The sequence below is a fragment of the Mastigoproctus giganteus genome, chromosome 6 (genome assembly GCF_048544385.1).
Source record: "Mastigoproctus giganteus isolate SK-2022 chromosome 6, ASM4854438v1, whole genome shotgun sequence".
Taxonomy (NCBI): Eukaryota; Metazoa; Arthropoda; class Arachnida; order Uropygi; family Thelyphonidae; genus Mastigoproctus; species Mastigoproctus giganteus.
Window position 1 is genome coordinate 230,146,171 of NC_143580.1, and position 19,332 is coordinate 230,165,502.

General features: G+C 37.0%; 1 protein-coding gene across 1 annotated transcript in view; it reads right to left on the reverse strand.

The window, feature by feature from the left end:
* The window catches only part of RyR (Ryanodine receptor), an 841,404-nt gene that overhangs the window by 669,378 nt on the left and 152,694 nt on the right, over nt 1-19,332 (reverse strand). The window contains exons 22-25 of the mRNA XM_090376454.1: nt 18,186-18,239; nt 8,487-9,267; nt 4,848-5,028; nt 3,368-3,532 (exon numbers count right to left, since the gene is read on the reverse strand). Of these exons, the coding sequence (XP_090232580.1) occupies nt 3,368-3,532; nt 4,848-5,028; nt 8,487-9,267; nt 18,186-18,239 (1,181 nt within the window). The remainder of the gene's footprint in view (nt 1-3,367; nt 3,533-4,847; nt 5,029-8,486; nt 9,268-18,185; nt 18,240-19,332) is intronic.

Sequence of the window (19,332 nt, forward strand, 5' to 3'; positions counted from 1 at the left end):
CTTGATTCCATTCAGAAGAGGGCAGTTAGGTTAATTAACGATTCATCTCTAACAGTCTCTCTCTCTCCACTTGCTGTCTCATAGATGTACTGTTTCTGCTGCATGCCTCTTCTACAGATACTTCCATGGGCACTGTTCTTCTGAATTGGCTTCTATAATTCCCGCTCTCTCTCTCTCTCTCTCTCTCTCTCTCTCTCTCTCTTTCAAAACCGTCCAAACACGTGCCGCCACCAGCCAACATCCATTTACTGTCCAACTTCAAACTCACAGAACCAACTTTTCATCTTCCTCGTTTATTCATTCAACTGCCGTTTTCTGGAACAACCTTCCTTCATACGTATTTCCTGAAAATTACAGTCTACAGAAGTTCAAGTCCAATGTCAACAAGTATCTTCTTTCATCTTCTCAACCTCCAACCCAAGCACGGTACTAAGTACTATAGGTTCTAATACCTCTCGTGTTTGGATTTTACATAAAAAAAAAAGTTGTGTAAACACTAGAAGGACAGAGATTAATCACATTGGTTTGCTAGATAAGAATGATTTAAGTATTTTTGATCCTGTTCAGGTTACTGAAAAACTTGAATGGATATTTTACATCTATATTCACATATGAGAAATTTTTTATAGATGAGGATGCCAGAAGTATATCAAATTATTTTGTGATAACTGAGAGGGAAGTGGAAGGGAAATTGTTTTGCTAAACAAAAATAAGGCACCTGAGGTAGATGGGATCTATTCAATTATATTAAGAGGGGCAGCAAAAGAGGTCAGCAAACCTTTAGTCATAATTATGAGAACCTCCTTGGATTCAGTGTAGGTCATTATGGAATGGAGATGTGCAAATGTATCCCCTTTTATAAAGGAGATAAACGGTTGAATTTAGTAATTACAGACTTGTAAGGACAGCATGTAATCTTGATTTCTGTTCTAGAAAAAATAATGGAGTCACTGGTTATAATGCAGCCTATTTAGACAGGAATGCAATTATAGGGCAGCCATAGCTTGGATCTGTTATGGGACAATCTTGTCTGCTCAATATGATTGGATACTATGACACAGTGACAAAGGAACTGGAAGTAAAAAATTATTTTGATATCATATACTTAGATTTCAGAAAAGCTTTTGATACTGTTCCACATAAAAGATTGCTGTAGAAAGTGGGGCAGCGTGGTATTAGGGGCAAATTACTTCTATGGATAAAGGATGGTTGAGTAGGAAAAGACAGAGTATAGCTATCAATGGCCATTCATCTTCTTGGACTAATGTAATTAGTGGAATCTTCCTGGGTTCAATGAAGGGCCCATTGTTATATTTTCAATATTTATAAATGATATTGATGAAAGCATATCAGACTTAATGTCAGAAGTTTGCAGATGATACAAAGGTTGACAGGGAAGTTATAACAATAATCAACTCATGGTAATGCACCTAGGTCTTGAAAAATTAGTAAAATGGGATGAGAAGTGGCAACTGAAGTTTAACATTGACAAATACAAGATTCTGCATGTGGGTAGCAGTAATCTCAGAATGAATAACATACAAATTATGCAGTACTACACTGAGGATAGTAAAGAAGAAAAAATAAGACCTGGAGGTAATTAATTGTGCAATCAGACATGAAGTTCTCTGAACAGTGCAGACAGGTTGCCAGGTGTGGCTCACAGGTTATATCAATTATATACAGGACTTCTTTCAGCAGGAATAGGAGGTGATTATCTCAGTTTATTATACTTTGCAAAACAAAATCAGCTAATAAAATTAGTGATATGCTGATGTGCGAAATGTGGTACTAAACCACTGAAAAGACAGCAATTTCAAGGAATGATTCATAACAGGAAAGTAGAGAGAATGAATACAAATACGTTTTTCTCCTCTTTTGTATATTATAGAATTTAAAAACATTTTGAATATGAATGTATGATGATGACAAAAATAGGGTATTTTCATAAAAGCTTGAGTGGAATCAGTAAAACCATTTAAATACAATCAATTACATATTAATTGTTTTAAATGATTTTTAAATAATTTTTTTCACTTTTATCATTGTAAATAAGTGCATGGCACTGTTATTTTCAATGATTAAAAAGAAAAATATACTCTCATTCATGACTACTAGTTAACCATCATTGACAAATTTGAGCAGAATGGTATTAAGGGTAAGTTGCTACAATGGATAAAAGGATGGTTAAGTGGGAGAAGACAGAGGGTGGTAATCAATGGGTGCTGCTCTTCGTGGACTAATGTTATTAGTGGAGTCCCACAGGGTTCAGTATTGGGTCCACTGTTGTTTTGTATATTTATCAATGATATTGATGAAGGTATATCAGGCTTTAATGTCGAAGTTTGCAGATGATACAAAGGTTGGCAGGGTTGTTAATGACAGTAATGGCAGTGTGCTACTGCAACAGGATCTAGATAATTTGGGCAGATGGGCTAAGAAGTGGCAACTGAAGTTTAACCTTGAAAAATGCAAAGTACTGCATATGGGTAGAAGTAACCATAGAGAAACGTACCAACTGTGTAGTACTACACTTAAGGTGGTAGAAAATGAAAAAGACCTGGGAGTAATTGTGCAGTCAGATATGAAGTTTTCTGAGCAATGCAGACAGGCTGCCAGGGCAGGTCATGGGGTTTTGTCAATGATATATAGGAATTTTGCTAGCAGGGAAAAGGAGGTGATTGTCCCTCTGTACAAGGCAATGGTCAGGCCATGCCTTGAGTACTGCGTACAGGTCTGGAGGCTTAATTTTAGGAAGGATGTAGATTTGCTTGAGCGTGTACAGAGAAGGGCAACAAGATTGGTGAGGGGAATGAAGGGATCCTCTTACCAAGAGAGGCTTAAGTTCTGCAAATTGCAGTGGCTGGAGACTAGGCACCTGTGCGGTGATCTGATTTGAGGTGTATAAGGCCTTGAATGGGTTGAGCACGCTGAATTCTGCTGGGATCTTTCCACTTGTTCGGATTACGAACCTAAGGGGGCATAAATTCAAATTAAGAAAAGACAGATGTAGAATAGATGTGTGGAAATTTGCCTTTAGCCAGCAGGTGGTTAATTGCTGGAACAAACTTCCATCTGTTGTTGTGGAAGTTGATAGGTTGAATAAATTTAAGGAGGAACTGGACAGGCATTTGGTGGGAATGGTGTGATTTTTTTTTTTTTTTTTGGCTGATGCTGCATAAGCTCATACACTTGCTTTCTTGCATCACATGCCACTACTACTACTACTACTACTACTACAATGTTCAAAATGAACTAGGAGCATTTACTCTTCTTTCAAAAATAATAAGCAAAACTAATATCAATAAAATACTTTAAATTCTCTTTTCAGCATTTTATTTAAAATTTAAATAACATATAAATCTACCTTTAACCTAGGTGGGCATTGTGGATTTAGATTCTTTTCTGTACTTGTTAGAAATGCTGTGGAAAGAGGAAGAGAGGTCCTAGTGCGACCTAGCTCAAACTGAAATACTTCCTTGCAGGTTGCCTCAAAGAATACTGCAGGAAAAAGTTTTGTCCCAGGTTCAACCTACATCATAAAATATCAAAAAAAACATGAAAATTTTCAACCTCTACACATTCCTGCTATTGTTTAAAATATATATATATAAAATTGACCAAACCAAGGTAGATTGCATTTGCATTGATTGTATTGATTTGATTTAATTTGTATCAATTATATTTTTAAGAAGTACCTATATATAAAACAAAATTTCTGTGATTTCTAAAATAGCCATGTAGATATTTCTAAAAGATTTTGAAAAAAAAAAAAGTAGTAGAGAGTATTAACAGACATCAAAGCCATTAAAAATTATTACAAGTATGCAATAATTTAATTTTTGCTAAGTAGTAGATAAGCCTTATCACCCAATGCAATGCCATCACTTTGCTTAACATAATGAAATGCACAATGGGATACAGGGTTAATCACAGGTATTTCAGTCACAAAAATAATAGTCCTGGCCTATTCAATCTTGATTGCTTTCAACTTAAATCCTGACATTTGATTAAGTAGATACAAACTGTCTAATTGCAACAGCAGATAAAAAAAAATAAATAAATAAATAAATTATCCACCGTCATAAGTGAGAAAAACGTGTTCCAAAATTATAATGACAGTTTCTGGGAAACTGTCATTATAATTTGTAACAATCATGGGAAAGATAATTCTTTCAATCCCTAAAGCAATTGCTGCATTTCAAATATCAGACTTGAAAATAATTTCCAAAGGAATCAAAATGTTCTCCTAAGTAGGACAGAAAATTGAGCAGTTAGGTGTTTAAACTTACATAATTTAATTTCTTAATGAAATTTATATACTAGTTGGTCCCAGCATTGTTTAAAGATGGCATTATTTCATTCATTCTGCTATTATTTGAAAGTGAAATGTGCAAGAAACCATCAAGACTTACATAAATATTTGGAGATTTTTATTTATCTTCCAGCAGGCCACCTTATACCAAATGATCTGGGATGATCATCTGCTGTGTTTATGATATATAATGCTCATGCACCAGCAGTTGCAGAGACTTTATCTTTTGTATTTAAGTTCTCATAAAGAGTGAACAGCAAGAGGAAATCAACTCAAAGAAATTGTTTTCACATTGGTTTATTAATTACAGTAATGTCTTACTGATCATGTTCTTTGAGAGGCTGCATATGAATTTTCTAAAATAAAAAGGATATAATGTTACTAAAAAATTATTTAAAAACAAATGCTACAATTATGCACCTGATATTTCATTTTTATAATGCCTATTGGTACTGTGATCCAGAAAATGACAAAATAATAATCTAGATACAATATGCAATCTTCAAACAAACAAAATAATGCACATATTTACCCTAAATCTGTGTCTTGTAGGTTGACCATCTGCTGTAAATGTCATAATACCCATAGCAATATTAATATGGCAACCAACAAACATTCCCTGATTAGAACTGCGTCCAGAACCTTCTCCTCCTTGTGACACTTCAGCATGTAATTGTCCTGCACATACCATATAGCAATCCTGGCGATCATGTCTGAAATTGTGGATCAAAAGATCAAACTTTATATATTAACATTGTGAATTTTCATTAACATGGAAAAATATGAAAATAATGATTTACAGATTAAATTGTTGCCACTGAGGTCTCTACAATAGTATATTATTCAATAACTTCATATTTTATATTTTATAAAGTAAGATTTTTATGCAAGCTTATCTAAAAAGAAAACAAATATAAAAAAAATCTAAAACAAAGGTTTAATTTAGTTTCCAAAATGTGATATGACAAATATACTACCTGCCAAAACATCGACTAACAAACTTGAATATTAAATAAAATGCTTTAACTCTGACTACACTAAATAAAACTTTATTAAAACATTATAAAATAACAATGAAATAAAGTGGTTGGAGGTAAAACTATAATACACTAAAATCCAATGAAATGAATATATTTAAGCTAAATCATAAGACAATGTGCCTATGGAATCCTTTTACCAACAGGTGGTGCTTTTTTGTCAACCTAAAAACTGATGAGAGTGAATCTAGTCTCAAACCACATCTCAAAAGTCTCCAATCTCCAAATATCTTTCATTCTCAACATCTATATCTCAGGTCCATAAAGTATCACACTCCACTCCAGACAACTTAACAATCTTTTCTTTAAACCAATTTCAAAACTTTTGCATGATATTTCTTTTCTATTATCAAAAGCTTTTCCCTCATTTATAATTCTTGTTTGTATTTTCTTGCTATGCTGCTTCTTCTGTTATTAAACTTCCTAACTACCTGTATTTATTCACTCGTCTATTTTACAATCTCTCTCTCTCTCTCTCTCTCTCTCTCTCTCTCTCTCTCTCTCTCTCTTTCTCTCTCTCTCTCTCTCTCCTCCCCCTACTATGTCAATAATTAATTCATGCTTTTCTCTTCGTACTATCAATAAATCATTTTACATAATAGGTCTTCTTCCACCACACACACACACACACACACACACACGAGCACAGAGAGAGAATCTATTCTCTCTCTCTCTCTCTCTCTCTCTCTCTCTCTCTCTCTCTCTCTCTCCCCCCCCCTACTATGTCAATAATTAATTCATGCTTTTCTCTTCGTACTATCAATAAATCATTTTACATAATAGGTCTTACACACACACACACACACACACACACACACAGAGAGAAAGAGAGAGAGAGAGAGAGAGAGAGAGAGAGAAAATCTATCTCCTCAGTGTGCAAACCAATAACACTAGCCAACATAATTTTTACCTCCAAGAACTTAAATGCTGGTTTTAACCAATTTTTATATGTAGATTTCGAAAATCACCGTGATAGTTTCACATCACATCACAGTTATTAAATATAGAGGGAGTTATGTTTTACCAAAATATGCCAGTTTTGCATAATCTAGCCAGTAATATATGGCATATTGATTTATTTTAACAGATATAAGCTAATTCTCTTAATTTTAGCAATCGATTCTGGCCATTTCTTATGATAAACATAAACAGACTTCTACCTATGGTTCTTAGGTTTATATTCCGACGCAAAAATTTACAATTTGAATAGAGCATACTTAGCATTTTTGGTAAGGATTTTTGTAGGTTGTGCCAAGGTTTTCCAAGTAGGTTCTAGGTTACAGCAGTGGAATATACTCACAGCAGGAACAAAGATTTCAGTGTTCCAAAAAATACATGAAACGTTTTCAAAATATTTTGCTATGGAGGACAGTATGTGTTTTTGAAAAGACATTATTGGATTTCTGAAAGAACTAGGTGTCGTGCATAAGTCAGATGAATGGTGTTTATTCATAGATGCCTCAAAATTAAGTTCAAAAGCAGTTTTGCTTCATAATGGCAATGAATTTTGATCAGTTCCTGTGTTTCATTCAGCTGGACTTAAAGTCATGAAAGCATGTCTAAGGTTCTACATGCTATAAAATAACAGGATTATGGTAGGAACATATGCAGTAATCTTAAGGTTATTGGTTTGCAGTAGGGTTTCACAAAATATTGTTGTTTTTTGTGTTTGTGGGGCAGCTGTGCGACAGAAGAACATTATGTTGTGCAACAATGGGACAAGTGGGATGACCTCATACCAGGACAATGTAATGTAAAATATATTCCTTTAGTGCAATCAAACAAGGTTCTTATTCCACCCCTGCACATCAACTTTGGATTGATGAAAAATTTCATGAAGGGACTAGATAAAGAAGGTAACGATTTGCATAGTTGAGAAGTGTGTTTTCTAATTTAACATATGCCAAACTTAAGGAAGGAATTTTTGTAGCACCCCAAATTAGGAAACTCCTGAAAGATAATGTGTTTGAAACCCAGTTAAAGGAAGTTGAATTGGCATGTTGGCAATCATTTAAGACAGTAGTACATGGTTTTTTTGGGTAATAGGAAAGAAGAAAACTATTGAAATGTTGGTGGCTAATTTACTTGAGTGCTACAAAAACATGGGCTATCGAATACCGTTGAAAATTCATTTTCTTTATTCCCATCTCAAATTTTCCCCCAAAAATCTGGAATATTATTATTATAGTGCAAGGAAGCCCAAAGCTTATGCTGCACTAGTCAAAACAAATTTCTGAGTTACCCTGAGAGAGAGAGAGAGAGTCAGAAGTTGGAAGGAATCATCAAGAAAGAGAAGAATGATGATATCCAGCTCAGGACCCTGGGTATGCCAAGCCCATACTCACCAGATGTGAGCCCCTGTGAGTGATGAACAACGGGAGCAGTTTTATCAAGATATTTCCACAATGGAAAAGTGGTACCAAGGTCGCCGGGATCCTGTAATGATGAGGGATTACTGCTGGATCCTTGTGAGGGAGAGTAAGCAGGAGAGTAAGTACAAGAGAAAATCCCTTAGTAGCAAACATTTTTAAGGACAATTACAGGTATGCTGATTATATACTATTGAAATATAACTATTTTGCTGATTTATGATATTTTTACCAAAGTTAAATGAGTTAAAGAGAATGTATAATATTTTTTTACACTTGTATTACAAACTTGAATTATACATATATATCCCTTTATTTTAACATTAAACATTGGTACATCTTTTGATGTAGGCATGATAGAGACTTTTTATGGTGATTTTCAGAATCAGCACATTTATTTCCTCCAAAATCACATATTTGTATTGCAGAGGTATGACAGAAAATATTTTTTGTTGGCTAGTGTAATTTACAGGCAAATTAAGTTATTTAAGTTTCAGGATAGAATAACTATACTGAGAAATTCATTTCTGTCTATAATGAGTTTCTGAAATTAAGAAAGTATGTTAAATTTCTGTTTGTCATTATGTTCTAGTTATTTCATGGCCAAGGCAAAGGAGATTAATTTCTGGAGACAAATCTCCAGAAATTAAATTACACAGCTCTTCCTGCACAAAATACTAACTTAAAAACACGAAATCATTCTGCTTGTTCCCTATTTCAAAATATTATTTGTTACAATAATAATTTTTAAAAATATATACTTACATTTCACTCAAAGAGTTATCCTCACCAGTTCCTTGAAACACAACTTTACGAACCATATTATTATCAAAACTTTTGTCAAACTGACGATATGTATTAGCTACCCATCCACAATAAACATGATTGGGTTCTTGGCCAGGAAATATACGTACACCATAGAAATAGTCATCAACTAAATCCAGAGATCCCTGATCTATATAATCACCACCTCCATCTCCCTCCAGATCTTCTACAGGTACCCGGGACAATTTTCTAGGAGAGGACATACCAGGCTTATCAGTACCTCCAGGACTCAACGTATTAGGTCGCTCTGGAATGGCTGGAGGAATAATATGCCCAACAGATCCTCTTGCTGAAGGAGTGCGGACAGTTAGTGTTGGACCTGAAGGAGTAGTAAGTGGCTTAGTCCTTTCAGGAAGCACATCTAGCTGATTTGTATCTGTTTGACCTACAGCTTTGTCACTGTCTTTTTTCTTAAAGAAACGGAAAGGAGAGCGACCTCGTCTTTTTGGTCTCTCAGGTTCTGAGTCACCTGCAGTTGGTTCTGGTGTGATGCTTTTCTTTCTCCTCAACTCCTCTAAACCTTTTTTGTGGAGAGCCTCTTCACTTGATGAGGCACGCAGTTTATTTGGATCAGATACGCCATCTGGAACTGCCAAGCTAGTCATGTCCATGGAATGTGTTTTGGCAAGGGTTGTTCTAGCTGCCATTTGTTGTGCTTGTTGAGCAGCATGTAAAGTATCATCTGTTTCTGCTGCATCTTCAGAATAACCACGCTGAAGATCTGAAATATAGAAAACAAAATTCTCTGACATGTTAAAATATAAATGAGAAGGGAAAAATTACTGTGTTAACTAGAAAACATAATCACTTATATAGTTTATTTTCCTTTAATAATTTGTTAAGTAGAGCAGTATAAATTTTTTTAAGTATTTTCATAAAAAAAGCAACAGTTATTTTTTTGTAGTTAAAATTTATGATAATTAAAAAGGATTTATTTATTCATTTTCAATAATAAACATCTGACAATAACGTTTTTCCATCAATTTTAAATTTGCCCATATGTAGTAGTATAAGCAGTTTATAGAGAGACATCTCTCTCTCTTGCAATTGGGCAGTGAGTAGCATTTTTTTTCCTGAGGAAGATTAGCATTAGCATTAGCATTAGTAGAGGCATTTGATGCAAGAAAGCAAGCTTATGCAGCATCAGCCCAAAAAAAAAAAAAAAACCCACTTCCACTTCACCCCTCTGTTCGTTCAAAATACCTGTCCAGCTGAGCCTTAAACTTATTTAGGCTATCAACCTCCACCACAAGAAGATGGCAGTCTGTTCCACCAACCAACCACTAAAGGCAAATTTCCGCACGTCTATCCTACATCTGTCTTTCCTCAATTTGAATTTATGCCCTCTCAGGTGATTTTTCTGAGCTAGAGGAAGAATCCCATCAGCATTGAGCATGCTTAAACCATTCAAGGCTTTATACACCTCTATCAGATCACCTCGCTGGTGCCTAGTCTCCAGACACTGTAATTTGCAAAACTTAAGCCTTTCTTCGTAAGAGCACCCCTTTGTTCCATTCACTAATCTTGTTGCCCTTCTCTGTACTCGTTCCAGCAGCTCTACATCCTTCTTGAAATGAGGCCTCCAGACCTGTATACAGTACTCTAGGTGTGGCCTGACCATTGCCTTATACAATGGAATAATCACCTCCTTATCCCTGCTGGAAAAATTCCTGTATATCATTGACAATACTCCATGAGCTACTCTTGCAGCCCGTCTGCACTGCTCAGAGAACTTCATATCTGCCTGCACAATCACCCCCAAGTCCCTTTCATTCTCTACCACTGTCAGTGTAGTACCACCGAGTTGATACGTTGCTCTGGGGTTGCTGTTTCCCATGTGTAGTACTTTACATTTGTCAATGTTAAACTTCATTTGCCACCTCTCAGCCCATCTGCTCAACCTTTCCAGATCCTGTTGCAGCAGCATAGTGTCAGTAGTGTCCTTGACAACCCTGCCAGAGGTTTACAAAGAGGTTTACAAACATGTACAAATGTTTAAAAAATCTAGTATAAGAATGAAAAAAGATAAAGATGTGATATGCTGAGTAAAGGAGTTTTATTGCAGCAAGGTAATGCTAGGCCATGATGTGTTTTGCAAAATTATTCGCACCATTTCAAAACATGGATTTGAAATCTTTGTTTTATATTTTTAGCATATTTAAGCAACTGAAAAAATATTTGAGAGGGTGTTGATTTCATAATGATAACCAAGCAATGCAAACCTTGATAGACATAGAAAGTAAACTCTTGAAGATAATAAAAATACTGCTTCATCCATTTATCAAGTGGCATAAACTTCAAGAAGTTAACTGCCAAGGATCTTCACGCTTCTCATTTCCTAGCACTCTTACAAGTTTTTCGTACTTTGTTCTTTGTTCCATGATGACTCCCAGAGACTGCTGGCAGTCATCATGGAACAAGTAAATACATGGGCTGTGTTAAGGTAGCTAAGAATAAGAATAGGTGTATGTATACTTGCATGTACGCCAATGCTAGGAGTTTAGTAAGCAAATTTGATGAATTTGAGGTGTTGGTGACAACATCAAATGCAGATAAAGTTGGAATATCAGAGACATGGTGCCACACAGATATAAGGATTGCAGAATTGGAATTTGGGGAGTACAATGTGTACAGGAAGGATAGACAGGATAGGATGGGAGGAGGGGTTATGCTAGTAGATAACAAACACATAAAATCTAAGGAAGTGCAGCTAGTCGACATGGGTGGACAGTGGAGTGGAAAGCAAAATTGGGAGTAGGAGTGTGTTATAGGCCTAATGACTCCGATGAGTATAATGAACAAATGAACAGAGAATAGAGTGGGCAGTAAATCAGATTGTATTATAATGGTTTAATCATCTGCAAACCACCCTGCTTACCTTGTATCATCTGCAAACTTAGAAAAAGTTTGCAGATGATACAAGGTAAGCAGGGTGGTTAATCAAGCCATACTATTGCATGAAGACCTAGAAAATTTAGGCACATAGGCTGAGAAGTGTTAATTGAGGTTTAACATTGATAAATAGAAGGTAATGCATCTAATTAGTAGTAATCTGAGAATAACATACAATTTGGCAGTACCATATTCAAAGTAGTGGAGAAAGAAAAGACCTGTGGTAATTGTACAGTCCAACATGAAGTTCTCTGAATAGTGAAGACAGTCTTCTAGGACAGTTCATGGAATTCTCTCAATTATGTACAGGAATCACCTCCATGTTACTACTGGCAAGCTAGCAGCAACATGGAGGTGATTATCCCACTGTATAAAGCTGTATATTGTTTGTTTGTTATTTTGGTTTTTAGGAGCATTAGCAACTAAGGCCATACTGCTCCGGGAATATGCGGTGGTCATTCCCTGACCTTTCCGCATCCTCCATATTTGGTGGTGATGGGCTCGAACCCCGGTCTAATCAAGAAGCATGTGCTACCCACTGCTGCTCCTTCCCACCTGGCTATGGAGGCACCAACTGTATAAAGCAAATGTTAGGCTGTACCTTGAGTAAAATGAATAAATGAAATAAATAATCTTTATTCCCATCATGGCAAGTTGCCAGAGGTGCACAAAGTAAATGGATATTTCATACACAAAATGGTATGACTGGCAAGCCAATAGTTTCCAGCCTGGGACACTAATCACATGTAGTATAGCAGTGCAGTGCACCATTTGATACCACTGACTTAATTTATTGTGAGATACTGTGGTGATTTTAACACCAGTAGGATGTGTTTTTAGTGCAAATGGTGTTTAAGTGTGTTTCTATTGAGCATGTCTTACAATTTTTGTAGCCAAGTAAGATGTCAAATGTTAAGGAACAGCGAATTTGAATCAAATTTTGTCATTAGCTTAGGAAACCACCTTTGGAGATTTACAAAATGCTTAGACGTGCTTTGGATAAAAACTTTTTAATATTATTCATATTTTCAAGGAGGCCAAATTTCAGTTAACGATTTGAGCACTCAGGTCATCCATCATCAAATCAGACTGATGAAAATGTTGAAAAAGAGTGTATGACATCATCCATGAAGACAGACTGTCACAATTAATGATATTTGTGACATTCTAGGCTCATTATGCAGTACATGCAAATACATTTTGATTGAAAATTTAAACATGAGATGGAGTGCTACAAAATTTGTGCCCTAATTGCTAAGTGATAAATAGAAACTGAAGTCGCCTTCTGTGTGCAAAGAACTGCAAGCACAAGCCAGAAAAACAGCAACTTCCTTTCCAAGATGTCTTAAAAAGGGATGATAGCTAGGTTTAGAAATAAAGAACCAAAAACAGTGACAGTCCTCCAAGTGGAAAAGTCCATCATCTCATCATCATGTCGAAAAAATCAAGGCAGATCAAATAAAATGTTAAGAACATGCCGATTGCTTTCTTCAACAATGAGGAAATTGTTCATCAGGAGTTCCTTCTGCCTCCTTCAAGCTAAACTGTAAATCACCAGTTCTACATCAGAGTCCTGATGTGTTTGAAGGAGGATGTCAGGAGAAAACACCAAGAAAAATAATGCACACAGGATTGGTCTCTGCATCATAACAATGCACCAGTCCACACAGCTTTGTCAAGTTGGTAGTCTCTAGCCAATAACAAAATGGCAATGGTCCCACACTCTCACTATTCTCCCAACTTGGCTTCCTGGTCACAGAGGGTCAGGTCGGAAGAATAGGGAGGGAAGAACTAACTCATCCTGTTCCGCAAAATGAAAATCCAATTAAAAGGATGAAGTTTTAAAGACATTGCAGAGATTCAAGCTGAACCACAGAAAGTGTTGGACAGCATCACGAAAGGAATTCCAGTGATGCTTAGTTAGTTAGTTAGTTATTTGGTTTTTAGGAGCATTAGCAACTAAGGCCATATTGCTCCGGGATATGCGGTGGTCATTCCCTGACCTTTCCGCATCCTCCGTATTTGGTGGTGACGGGCTCGAACCCCAGTCTAATCAAGAAGCGTGTGCTACGCACTGCTGCTCCTTCCCACCTGGCTGTGGAGGCGCCAGTGATGCTTCAAATAATAAGAGAACAGCTGGGATTGATATATAGACTCTCGAGGGTACTACTTTAAAGAAGACAATGCCAAATTGTAACTAACAAAAGTCTAAATTAATTTTATTGTCCTGGTCTGGAAACTTTTGGCTTGCACCTCGTACATGTAGAAAAATAATATATGGGAAAAACAAAAACAAAATATAAAATTTATAGAACTTCTGTAATGACAGGAAGGAACACCATAACAAATTTGTGTATGGGGAAAGACTTAATAGTCAAGCTCAAGATAATGGTGGGTTGTCCATCCACAGCTGGAGGTGCTAAATCCAGATACAAAGTGGCAAATACTGAATGGTTATTGTTATTGTTATTTGGTTTTTAGGAGCATTAGCAACTAAGGCCATATTGCTCCGGGATATGCGGTGGTTATTCCCTAACCTTTCCGCATCTTCCGTATTTGGTGGTGACGGGCTCGAACCCCGGTCTAATCAAGAAGCGTGTGTTACGCACTGCTGCTCCTTCCCACCTGTTTACGGAGGCACCTATACTGAATGGCTCAGTTCACACATTTATGATGATGAGTCAGCAAGGGAGTATCAAACCATTTTCTACCCAAGCATCTGCATGAGTAGAAAATGGTTTGATAAAATAAGCCTGTTGGAATGCATAATTTCCACTAGGTTAATCTTAGATGTGTAGGGGAAGATGTACCATGAACATAAGTCCCATATATTGGGCTCCAATATAATGCCAGCGACCATTTTAGCAATGAACACAAGCTTTCTGACCAACCATATGTGGCATTCTCGTTAGGCCCAGTAATTTTGCTACTGCTGGTTTTCATTGAGCAGGAAGAATATGTAATTTTTGTGAGGCAAGTATTCCTCAGCATAAATGTGCTTCATGTTAGAATGAGCACCTGATGCCCAGATTTCAGTTCCACAGAGGATTTCAGCATAGAGGAAGGTGGTTATGAATTTAGTATTAGTATTAGTAGTGGTAAATGTGCAAGAAAGCAAGCATATACAGCATATCACTATCCCTTCCTTCTCTCCATCTGACTAGTTCTTCCTTGAATTTATTTGAACTACCCACTTCCACAACACCTGATGGAATTTTGTTCTAACAATTCTGCTGGCTGGATTAACTGGTTCTACCAAACCTGCTGGCTAGAGGCAAATTTAATTTATATCTCCCTCACCATCATGTGTGTAGTCTGAGAAAGAGGAAGGATGTCATCAGCAATTAGCTTACTCAATTCAATCAAAGCAATAAACACCACAATCAGATACCGCCTAGTCTCCAGATGCTGCAATCTGCAGAACTAAATACTTTCCTTTTAAGAGCACCCATTTGTTCCCCCTCACTAATCTTTGTTGTTCTTATCTGAACCATTCCAACAGATCAATAGGTGGAGAGAAGAATTTGTGAAGAGAATTTATGAAGAGAAGAATTTGCAAGCCAGAAGAAGCTCACAGACACAGAAGAGGGTAGCAATCTGTTAAACAGCACATCCAATGGAATTTAGATAGCGCTTTTAATGTGATTACAAAATGGTAACTTGGGGAGTGACAAAGACTATACTTAAGTCAGTGTGTACTGCATGATAAATCACTCAGAGCCAATCCCAGAGTTTCTTACTCAAGAAATTGCATACCTGAAGGCTAAGGATGAAGATACAAGAAACCTGAAAAAATACAGGCCAATCACCTGTCTCCCAACAATGTACAAGATCCTGACCAGCTGCACAAACAAGAAGATATCGGACCACTTGGAGAGTCAGAATATCATGGCCAAGAAGAAGAAGGGATGTGTGGATGAGAAAAAGATACAAGGAACAATTAACCATTGATGCTGCAGTTATGGAGCAAGCTGACAAGAAGCACCACAACCTGTGCATAGCCTACATCAACTACCATAAGGCCTTTGACTCCATGCCTCATAGCTGGCTAACAGAGACGCTGAAGACCTAAAGTCAATCTGACAGTAACAAAATTCCTAGAGGCAACCATAATGAAATGGAGTACCACCATCAAAGTCAAGAACATCACAAGCATTAGGAGAGGAATCTTTCAGAGAGATGCCGTGAGCATACTGTGTTTCTTTCTAGCACTCAACCCACTATCCACCATGTTCATCAACAGCAAGTAAGTAAACCTGTATGCCCTCTTCCACCTAATGTACATGGATGACATCAAGCTCTATGCAGGAATTGAGAGGCAACTCAAACAGCTACTCTGGATCACCGAAGAATTCAGAAATGGCATAAAGATGGAATTTGGACTAGACAAATGTAAGACCCATGGTTTGTATAAGGAGAAATTAGCCGGCCAAAACCACCAACTGCAGACTGGTACCTGGGGACGATGCGGGCCCAGCAGTTACAGAAGAAGGATATCAAGGCCTGCCCTGACTGAAAAATACCATCAGAGACTCAGAAGCCTACTCAAATGATGACCAAGAGCCTCCAACACCACCCAAAGTCAGCCATAGAGAGGCTGACAATAGCTCAGAAAAGAAGAAGGAAGTGGCTCAATAGACCTTGTTGAGCAACAAAAGAAAGAAACAGAAAACCTGAAGGATTACGTCCAGAAAAACAGCACCACTCTACCAGGCCATAAGAAAGACACAAAAGAGGCACACCCCACTCAACTTAAGCAAGGAGATCCCTCCAGCACGGATACAACAAACAAAGTTAGAAAGATGGGCAAAGAAGATACTCCATGGTAGACACTATAATGACCTCCTTCAAGACCATATAGGTAAATTAGCTTCCAATGCATGGCTCACAAGTGAAATGCTCTTCTCCAAGACAGAAGGATTTATGGTTACCATTCAAGGTTGATATCTGGTAAGGATTTATGCTTACCAGATATCAACACCAGAAACTATAGAAAATACGTTGCTAAGGAACCTGAAGTGACAGATGACATATGAGGCTGTTGTTTGTTTGTTATTTGGTTTTTAGGAGCATTAGCAACTAAGGCCATATTGCTCCGGGGATATGCGGTGGTCATTCCCTGACCTTTCCGCATCCTCCATATTTGGTGGGCACGGGCTCGAACCCCGGTCTAATCAAGAAGCGTATGCTACGCACTGCTGCTCCTGCCCACCTGGCTACGGAGGCGCCACATATGAGGCCAGATGGTATTGTCAACATATGTCGACAATGCCATCTCTCCTCAGAAACTATCCAACACATCACCACAGGATGTAGGGTGATCACTCAGATGGAAGATACTCATAAACACGACCAGGTCATCAGGATAATACATCAGAAGCTAGCAAGGAAATACCAGCTGATGAAAGAGAGTGCAGAATATTACAAGTATGAATGCCAGGCCATACTAGAGACCCCAACCCACAAGCTGTATTGGGACCACACCACAATAACAGACAAGACAATCTTGCACAACAGACTGGATATAACTCTCATTGAAAAGAAAGAAGAGGTTACCTACCTGATCAACATAGTGGTGCCCAACACTGGAAATCTCCAGAAAACCTAAGAGGAAAAGATAAGGAAGTACACATACCTAAGACAGGAGATTAAAGAGATGTGGCACATGCAACAAGTAACAACACCATCCCTATCACCATGTCAACGACCAGTATGGTGACAAAAACTCTACATAAGAGCCTATCAGCAATAGGTCTCCCAGAGAACACCTACAAGGAACTTCAGAAAGTCACAATCCTGAACACCTGTAACAGAGCCAGCTTTAGGGTAAAGCCAGGTAGACTCCAATGTTTAGGGGGTGCCAATGCTGCCCCTCCTCCCAAAAACAAAGCCCATAAGAAACGTTGGGGGCGCCATCAGTCAATGTGGATTAGGAGCACCATATATCCTTGAGCTGGCCTTGCTGTAGGATAGTCAAAGGGTTCTTCGACCAACAATAATAACAGCTGGACATAACCACCTTGTGAAATTGGTACCAATACCCATCACAGGATGGAATCACCCATCAGGGAGAAATAATAATAATAATAATAATAATAAAATCTGTATGTAACAGAATCTTTTGTGTAGACTAGTTTCCTGCTGCCACAAAGCAATTGTTCTTCTTTTTCTAAGCCAGGAAAAGATTAAAAAGTTCTAATGATTATTATCCTTCAGTTTTGTCCTACAAAACCTGTCACTGTGGTAAGATAAAGCAATCACAACATACTGACTGGGACATTGCCCAGGTCAACAAGGTCCTAACATCAATGAATGCAAAGAGTGGCAACATGGATAGATTTTATGATAGATTTGTGGAGTGGAATGCTCATCCTCACAGTCACTGTCCTTCCAAAGCTGCATTAGAAATGCTACTACATTGTTGGAATTTACTATCATTTTTATAGTACAATTACATTTTGAATCATGCTTGTAGTATAATAAAAATAAAAATGTGTAATATATAGCTTTGCCATCGTGCATTCAAAGAGCTCATTCCTTCAATGAGAAGCAAAATTGTGAAACCAAGGTCCTTGAACAGATCAACTGTTTCAAATATTTTGGATTCAAACTTGCTTATACAAGTATATAACTGAAAAAGATATAGATTCAAAGACTTCAAACAACCTCAATAGGAATAAGAAAAACATATTTGTTTTACTCTAACCAAGTAAAAAAATATATAAAAAAGACTCAAATTGCACAAACCTTTAATATCTGACATGCTAAAGCCACTCTTCAACATATACTGTTCCAGATTAGCTGAAAGGAAAAATAAAAAAAAATTACTAGACAACCCAGCAATTTATATTGGTATGAATGATATATTAAAAGTTCTCACATTGTTTATTAAATAAAATTATTAAAAAAAATTAAATTATTCAAATGTTTATTTTGATGATCTCATTCAAAATATGAATATACCAAATATATAGGAATATAAGCAGCTCCTGAATTTGATTTTCTCTGTGCCCAAAATAAAAAAGTCATTCTTCAATATAACCATGAGGTGAGGCAACAAAGTTCCCAGACTGGTGCTGTTGTAGTTATGTTCAATGAGTTTAAAAACAAACAGAAGTGGTATGTTGTAGGTAGGTCATACTTCCAACGACAAATGGTGGTACAAAGATTGCCCAGTAGGCTGACAGGTTGCAAGTAACAACCAGTTTCGTTAGTAGCATTAGCATTCCATAAACCCCAGGGGCTCACATCTGGTGAGTATGGGCTTGGCACACCCAGGAACCTGAGCTGAATATCATCAATCTTCTCTTTCTTGGTGATTCCCTTCTACTCTCTCTCTCTCTCTCTCTCTCTCTCTCTCTCTCTCTCTCTCGGGGTAATTCAGAAATTTCTTTTTTTTTTTTTTTGGCTGGTGCAGCATAAGCCTCAGGCTTCCTTGTACCATACAGCTAATAATAATAATAATAATAATAATATCATGATTTTGCAATGGAGCAACGAATAGTTATCAAATTTTATTTAAACTAGGAAAATCTGCAAATGTTCACAATGACCCGAGAAATTGGAATCCAAAAACCTCTCAAAATTAAAAAATATATATATTAATTAAAAATATAAGGGAAATTCAGGAGGAAAGGTAATTCTGAGAAAAAAAGTTTATATAAATAAATGTTCTTGTTTATACTCTGGCACAACTACAACAGTCAGAGAAATTTACAACAAATTAGGAATAAAATTGTTAATCTTATTTACCAATCATAATAGGCTTGAACCATGGTCCACTCAAAGAGCGTGTGCTATTGCACTCTCACTCCTGATCACTCAGCTACATCAGGGTGTGTGGTGTTGAATGGTTACAGAGCTATGGTTGTTTGAATTTTAAAAAATGGTATGG